The 8,116-nt window shown below is 34.3% G+C and overlaps 1 protein-coding gene across 1 annotated transcript in view; it reads right to left on the reverse strand.

Annotated features, from left to right (window-relative positions):
- The window catches only part of LOC106466450, a 34,224-nt gene extending 29,782 nt beyond the window's left edge, over window positions 1–4,442 (reverse strand). Inside the window, exon 1 of the mRNA XM_013926738.1 lies at window positions 4,373–4,442. Coding sequence (XP_013782192.1) covers window positions 4,373–4,442 — 70 coding nt within the window. The remainder of the gene's footprint in view (window positions 1–4,372) is intronic.
- Window positions 4,443–8,116: the final 3,674 nt, after the last annotated feature.

Genomic DNA, 8,116 nt, shown 5'->3' on the forward strand with positions numbered 1-8,116 from the left:
TTCGTTTAACTATTATATGTGATGTACGTTTTGGGGGGATGGTTAATGAAAGTGTACCAAAACTCTACATTAATTTTTTGACGACCTAATGTAAAGTTATCAAAGATTCATTAATAACTAATATTAATAATAATTAATGATATTTTTATTTTAATTACTATATATATATCGAATGTATATATTAAATGTGTATAAATAAAGATATAATATATAAAGTTATTAAATATTTCTCATAAATAATATTTTTATTTTATTTATTTATCTAACCACAACTCAACAGTAGTTTTAGAATGCGCTATGAAAAACTGAAAGTCACTGAGTCCCTCTTAATGAACGTGACAACATAGCTCGTGAGACGTGAAATGTGAGTGGCATGGCTCATGGTTAGACATTTGTCTGTCTGGTACCTCTGATGATTTCCTCAGTGTCACACGCCAAACCTCGTGCCGCACTATGGCTTTGGATTGTCATCTCCCCCCCCCCCTCTCTATCTCTCTCTCTCTCACACACACACACACACCTCCTAAGGGGATTACATTAAAAAGTCCGACTTAAACTCTCAATTGGCGTTCTTTCTAAGAACGTCATGGGTGCTATTAGGAAGTTTTTACATAACAATGGGAGGTTTAGGCTTAGTAGTACTATACACTTCTTTCATTGTTATTTGTTTATGAGTTACAGTTTTGTGCACGCTTTTTATTCCAACTGCCTCAAGAAGAAGAATCCAGAATGTACGTAGAATAATAAATGATAGTTATAGATGAATATATTTTCATACACAGAAAAAAAAAACAAGAAGAAAAAAACAGAATATGAGAATGTTATGTTTAAGGAATAAAACAGAACCCGAAGACGTTGTGTTCAAGAAATAGTTATTGTACGAATAGTTTGTTACTCTTTCGTGTTTTCATAAATTCGTTGTGAACTGAGGAACGTTTGATAGAGTTTATCTAGAATTTAAATTGTCGGAAAATATGAAATTTAACCTGTTTCATCCAACGAACCATATGTTGTCAGCTATTCGTGGTTTGTTTAATAGCAGTGTGTATGGGATTACTACAATACTTTTATGGCCAACTGTACTCCAGTCACGTTCAAATATATATAAGACAGCCATCTGACAGCATTAACAGGTTAGCCTTTGATCTCAAGAAGTATGGTATGCTAACGATGGTACTTAACGTTCTGGATTCTTTAGGTGGAATGCAATGAATTGTCTTCCAGAACTATTGCTTTGTCTGTAAATATTTATTTTTTTTGTAGTCGCCCTTGCTTTTTGTGGCTTATATATAGGAACATTGATCGTTTTGACGGTTAATGGCGGCTTCAATGTTAGTAGGATTCATTAATTCAGGACAGTAACTCCCTTATCCTCAACCTTTCACCTTAAACCTACAGGAAACTGGCTATCCATCACAATTTTTCCCTCTTCGTTCTTTCTATTCCCTTATCTTCCTTAAGAATGATATATGAACATTACCATAACAAGGAAGGAGTGAAGAAGTTCCATGATCTTGATTAAGTCACTTTAATTTATTGGTTTACCTGATCAAGTAGGAATATCTACGATCAATAAGACCATTATAACATCAGTCAGGTTTCTTACACTGCCAAATTACTAGTCATGTAGTTGTCTGGGTTAATTTACAGTTGCTGTCTGAGTTAATATAGTTTTTAATTTGTATTAATTTGTAGTTGTTGTCTGGGTTAATTTATAGTTGTTGTTTAGATTAATATAATTTTATCTGGGATAATTCATAGTTGTTGGGCGTGTTAATATAGTATTTATTTGTATTGCTTTATAGTTGTTGTCTGGGTTGATTTATGGTTGTTACCTGGATTAATTCATAGTTGTTGTTTGGGTTAATTTATGATTGTTATCTAGATTAATATAATTGTTATCAGGGTTAATTTAAGGTTGTTTTCCGGGTTTATATAGTTGTTATCTGGATTAACTTATAGTAACAATTTTATCCAATAATTTAATTTTATTACAGTATAAAATACTTACACAGTTATACTGTTCATAAAATATAAGATCAGTTAATATTATTAAATACTTTTATAATAATGACTATATTTCTCTCATTGTTCATATTAGAAGATCGGTTTCTTTTATGTTTTTCGTTTCGGTTGCGTTAAAACAATTTCTCTTATTCTTATGAACTGGTTTCCAATAATGTTCATCAAACTTGACTGTTTATTATAGTTGATGTCAACTAGGACGACTTGTTTTGATTTGTTTGTTTGAAGTCAAACACAAAGCTACACAATAGGCTATCTATGTTCTGCCCACCACGGGTATCAAAACCCAGTGTCTAGCGTTGTACGTCCGCAGACATACCGCTGTGCCACTTGGGGCTTATACGGAAGACGACGCTAACACTTACATTCAATACAGATTTAACTAAAACATTGTACAGCGTATCCGTTTTTATTTTTGTTTTCTCTCCGACTAATCAATTTTGCTCACGTATACATATTTTATTTCAGTTGATTCAAACAAATTAGCTACCCTTCCTCATGGTTGCTGCATAAGTGTCGCCACTCGGCATTAGAAGAAAAAAAAACATAATGAAATAATAATCAAAGTATTAAAAGCAAGAAACTTTACAACAGCATGATTGATTGGTTTGAATTTCGCGCAAAGCTACTCGAAGGCTACATGCCTTAGCCATCCCTAATTTAGTAGTGACAAGCGGCCACTTAACACCACCCTCCGCCACCTCTTGGGCGACTCTTTTACCGACACATTATAACGCCATCATGGCTGACAGGACGAGCATGTTCAGTGACAGGGATTCGAATCCGCGAATCCGGCCATGCTCCAATATGATGAAATTCTTAGTTGTTTTTTTTTCTATTTTTGTTTTCCCAAGAACAATGTCTAATTAACTCCGTATAACATAATAGGTTTTTGTTCTGTTTTTTTGGCCTTCTCAAGAGCAATGTTTACTTAACTCCGTATACTTTAAAAAGTTTTTTTTCTCAAGAACAATGTTTAGTTAACTCCGTATAACTTAATAATCTTTGTCTTTTTTTTTTTTTTTACATCAGTAGGGCAAAAATTCAATCTTCTTTCTACCAACTTTTGATTATTGACGTTTATGGTAAGAATGTAAATATGTTCAAGTCAGTTTGGGTAAAAGCGTTTTTGCATTTTTTTTTACTTTAAATAGTGTAAGGAATACAATAACATTATTTATAAAAAAAATATAAAAAAAAGCTGTCCTCTGTGCGTTAGAATGCAAGTCTTTCTTTAACGCTGTTCATCGTCCAGCTGCCGCTCGTTGCTCGCTTACGAAGGAGCCGAGTGACAGATGTGAAGGACGCCTATTCGCTATAATTTAGTGAAAGCACAAAATGGCCTCAGAACAAAGGTTTAGTCGAACCCGAATCCTCTTGTACAAGTAGCCGGTAAGTCAGTAAATTTAAACTTATAACACATGTGAGAGTTTAAAAAATTTTCTCATCTGTTTATCATGCTATATTTTCTTTTTTATCCTTCACATTTATCATTCCAACACGAGCCCTAATAAAGTGTTTAGTAACACGTGAAGACGTGCTATGGGCTATAGATTTACGGTTTCATGACCAGCTGAATTACAGCTGTTAAGGCCATCGAGACATGTTATCTTTACTTCTGTAATTTACCATGTTTTTCTGTGTTGTGAATACCAAGTTTAGTCTTCAGTATAAGATTTTGAGCTTGTGTTCAACCCAGTAGATAATTTATTGCCTTTAACTGTTTATTTTAGAGCCAAGCCACATTGAGCTATCTGCTGTGTCCACGCGGAGAATCGAACTCCAGATTTTACGTTGTAAGTCCGTAAACGTACCGCTGTCCCACCATAGAAACTTTTCTTTAACACCAACTGTGCTGTAACTAAACAAGAATACTTTTTCAAACATTAACAGATGAAGTTATTCGTGTATGTTTAAAAAATAAACATTTTTTCGGCAGGAAAGAAGCGCTCATAAGAACGGGCATTTAGTTTTACGTTTCTTGCATTTTTTTTGTGTTTTTGTGTATGTGTGGTATATATATATGTTGAAAAAGCTCGTTCTAAAACTTACCCATGAAGAAGCATTAGCAGACACATATTCAACTTGTTATAGTCCACCGTTGGCTAGGCAGTTAACTTGTACGGCTTAAAACACTAAAATCAAAGGTTATATTTCCCGCTGTGGACACAGCACAAAAAAAAATGACCTTTGTGAAACTTTGCGCTAAATAACAAACAAGCAGCTTGTTGTAAAAGATTAACTAAAATATTCAGGTCACGCTTACATTTCAGTGCTGTTGAGTGTTTATGGTAACGAATATTTGAGCAGTTTTACACCTACAGTCACATATAATGATTTTCCATACCTTCATTGGCTTCTAAGGCTGCAACGCCCAGCGGATTAGCTTCAATGGGTAACTGCTCCAACGTGCACATGTTTACGCGGTAGAAATGTTATGTACGCATTGTTCTTCTGAATGACTTCAGTACAGGGCGAGAACGAAGTTGTAAGGCTGATTTTGTTGGCAGGGCCTTGCGTGTAATCTTTGGTTTCCTGATTCTATAAAGTTTAGTCCTACTGTTTCTCCTATTGCAATATTCCGTCTCACTAGTAAGCAGAAGTGCTATTGTTCTGTAGACATGTAGCTGGAATATATCACATACTAAATGAGGAGTAACTGTATGAATTTATGTAGTTTACATTATTAAGTGTAATGAAGTTATTCAGTTATTTTTAGTAGTAGATAGATTTAATATATAACATTAAATTTCTTAAATAATAGTAATTGCATTGGCCAAACGTCATAGGCGTGATACGTGAAGCTTTACATGTGGCAGTTGTGATTTGGTACTTATTAATTCCTAAATCAGATCTAACCTTGTAAGGTATTCTTAAGATTAAGTGCCGAAAACACTGCTAACAGCATCATGGACACCGAACTGATGACCTAAGGAAGAGTGAGTGGTCGCAACCGCTTTTTGTGACTTGCCTGTTAGCCATAATTAAGACTAATTATTATTAGTTGTAATTTTTCTTCAAAAGTTTTAGCAGTTATTTTGGAAGAAACTATACCACCATGCTGTTATTTTTCTACACTTCTCTTTTATATCCCACCAAACATGCTCGTCCTTTCAGCCGAGGGGGCCTTATAATGTGACGTTCAATCCCACTATTCGTTGGTAAAAGATTAGCCCAAGAATTGGCGGTGGGTAGTGATGACTAGCTGTCTTCCCTTTATATTTCACTGCTAAATTAGGGACGGCTAACGCAGATAGCCCTCGTGTAGTTTTGAGTGATATTCAAAACAAACAATCTTTTATATGTTATCTGAGAATAAAACTCGATTTCCTTTTTAAAAGCTTACCTACGTGATAATGGCCTTGAATCATGGAGGTGGGGGATATCACAAAGTATAATTAACGTCCAATCAGAATAAGTTGAGTACTTAGAATGAAACTAAAAATCAACCTGGCAATCTCTTTACGTTTCTACTTATGAAGATTAAAATGCATTGTTTCGCCAGCTGGGTACCCTCGTTGTCAACGATATTTTCGGCCGTAATCCTAATAATATATCGCGACGTTTATGTGTTTAAACCCAGAATATTCTAAGCTAACCAACTGTTAATTATCCACGCGGCTTCCTTCGAGCATGGTAGTAATCTCTACAATACAGTCACGAAGTTAAGAGATCCAAAAATTAAACCACAGATCTTAAAACCTATCCACTCTTACCAAGTCTAAACCAGATAATACATCCATCCACTACCCCACAACGTATTATATATATTATAATAATAAAATGCGGCTGTACTACCCTCCTATATAATTCGATATCAAGCAAATACAACCTCCAAAAATTATCCAAACAAAGTGAAATCGAATAAATATGATTGCAAAACAGACAAACAGAGCTGAATGACCAGTGGTTGGACTGTTTTATTGCAAACTACAGAACCATGTGAGTAAGGTTTGTGATACTGGCGTTTCATCCATTTGCAGGTGATGATGATACATTTATATGTTTTTTTATCTTTATATGTGTGTGTGTGTATATATATATATATAAGGACGGTGTTTATTCATGTATTCAGAAACAATTTGTATTATACTTTCTAAGCCTCTTTAATACTGTCTTGATAATGCTGTAATACAATTAGTGAGTAGTTTAAAGACTAGTTAATTAATAGAAGAAAAACATTTTCAGTAAATATGATATAATCCATTAGATATCGTAGTACATGACAGTATCCATTTTTCTTCCCATCTCCAGGCAGAGAGGAGAAATGGAACAGTTTTCATAGCAATAATATACTGGCTACCATGATAGTAACAAACTGGTTATCTAGAAAGCTAGGCAATGGAAAGGCAACCCGTGAATGTTATCTCTAATTCATGACTGGCATTCCAATATTCCCGCTATCTTCCTCTCCGAGGCGCTCGTGTCAGGTATCAGTGCACAGCATTATTATGAGAAGGCTCCTCTTCGCTCCTCCGTCACATGTTTGCGATATCAATTTCCATTTCTTTTGGTCTGCTTGCCTTTACGGGGGTTTCAATACTTGTCAGATAATCATGTAACTCTGACAATGAGAAACTGTATAATAGTTTTGAGTTACTAAATAATTAATACAAAGACCTCACACTAAATTTTTATTTTTAATTGTATTGAATTACATAGAACGTTTTTTATGTATAAACGATTGTATGTGTGAGCGACGGAATATGTAGAAAGTTTTTTATTTATATGTAACGGTATGTACAGTTTTCTTTCTTTTTTAATTTGTATTCGAATGTATAGAATATTTGTTATTTATATATATGTCATTGTATGTGTAACTTAGTACTTGTTATTATTTTTGTCTCCTTATGTGCATAAACACTACTGTGCAAGACCGAAATGTAATGATTTGTATTTTGTTCCAAAATTTCAGAGTAAGGCGTGTGTAAATTTACATACGAGTTTATTTTTTTCTGCAGATTTGGTTTGAAACAAGATATTTTCAGAAGGTTACAAATAAAGTGTGTGAACTCGAGTTTGCTCAAACTCCACGATCGTTAGCGTCTAGAAACAAGAATGAACATCTTTTATTAGTTCTTGTCTCATTTTTAGCACACTTCACTCATAAACATGTGTTTTCCGTGGACGACAGTTACAGAAGTTGGTTACGCTAGGTTTATACAATTATGGAATTTCACCCAATAGTTACAGTCCATGCCGCCACCTTCAATTATGCGCTATCTGACGACCGTGCATCTTAACAATAACCCTACAGCACAGATTCCATTGCAAAAGATTTTGTCGTAGAGATGTCATGTTTAAAGCACACCCCTCTTTCCTGCATGCTTTCCATAATACATCTGTTGCACGAGAGCGACGGTTTAAACGGTCAGATCGCGTAGAAATCCATAAACACTATATCCGGCGACTTAAATGACATGTCTTCGTATGAAGTAGCATGAATACATGTTTCATTGTAAAGATGCTAAGGTATCAAGCAGACGGTAGCACTGCCTACGTAGTGATGGCTGGGATTGTTCATCGAAATGGTATTTTAAGTATCTCCTCAATAGTTCCTCAGAACTTTACAACACCGTACAGTGCTTCCTTTTATAACAATATCTATGTAATGATTGAATCACAAGTTATGGGAATATCTGTAAATATCATAGCAAAAAGTCTAAATTTCTTGTTCTTCTCTCTCTTTCTTCTTTTTTGTTACATGCTAACTCAAAAACTAAAACAGCAGTGTCAACCAACTTCATTAATGTGACATAGTTTCAACGGAGTATCCGCTTTTATAAGTATTATTAACTAGTAATAATTTTTTAAAAATCATAATTCCACTGTAACCTATGTTATCACTACTCCTTGAAGTTAGCTTTTTCACAGAAATTTGATGTTCCTTTTAAAAGCTTAAGTACAGGGTGAAACAGGAATTACCAGCCAATTATAGATAAACAATAAATATTACAGTTGGAACCTCATTGTACTTAGAACTTGGTTATAAATACAACCTTCCTATGTCTATTGAAACACTGCATTAGAAAAACAAGCAAACTAGTAAAAAAAAAAACCTTTTAAAAAAGGAAAGAAAGTAGTAGGGATG

Source organism: Limulus polyphemus, unplaced genomic scaffold, assembly GCF_000517525.1.
Source record: "Limulus polyphemus unplaced genomic scaffold, Limulus_polyphemus-2.1.2 Scaffold74, whole genome shotgun sequence".
NCBI classification, from domain to species: Eukaryota; Metazoa; Arthropoda; class Merostomata; order Xiphosura; family Limulidae; genus Limulus; species Limulus polyphemus.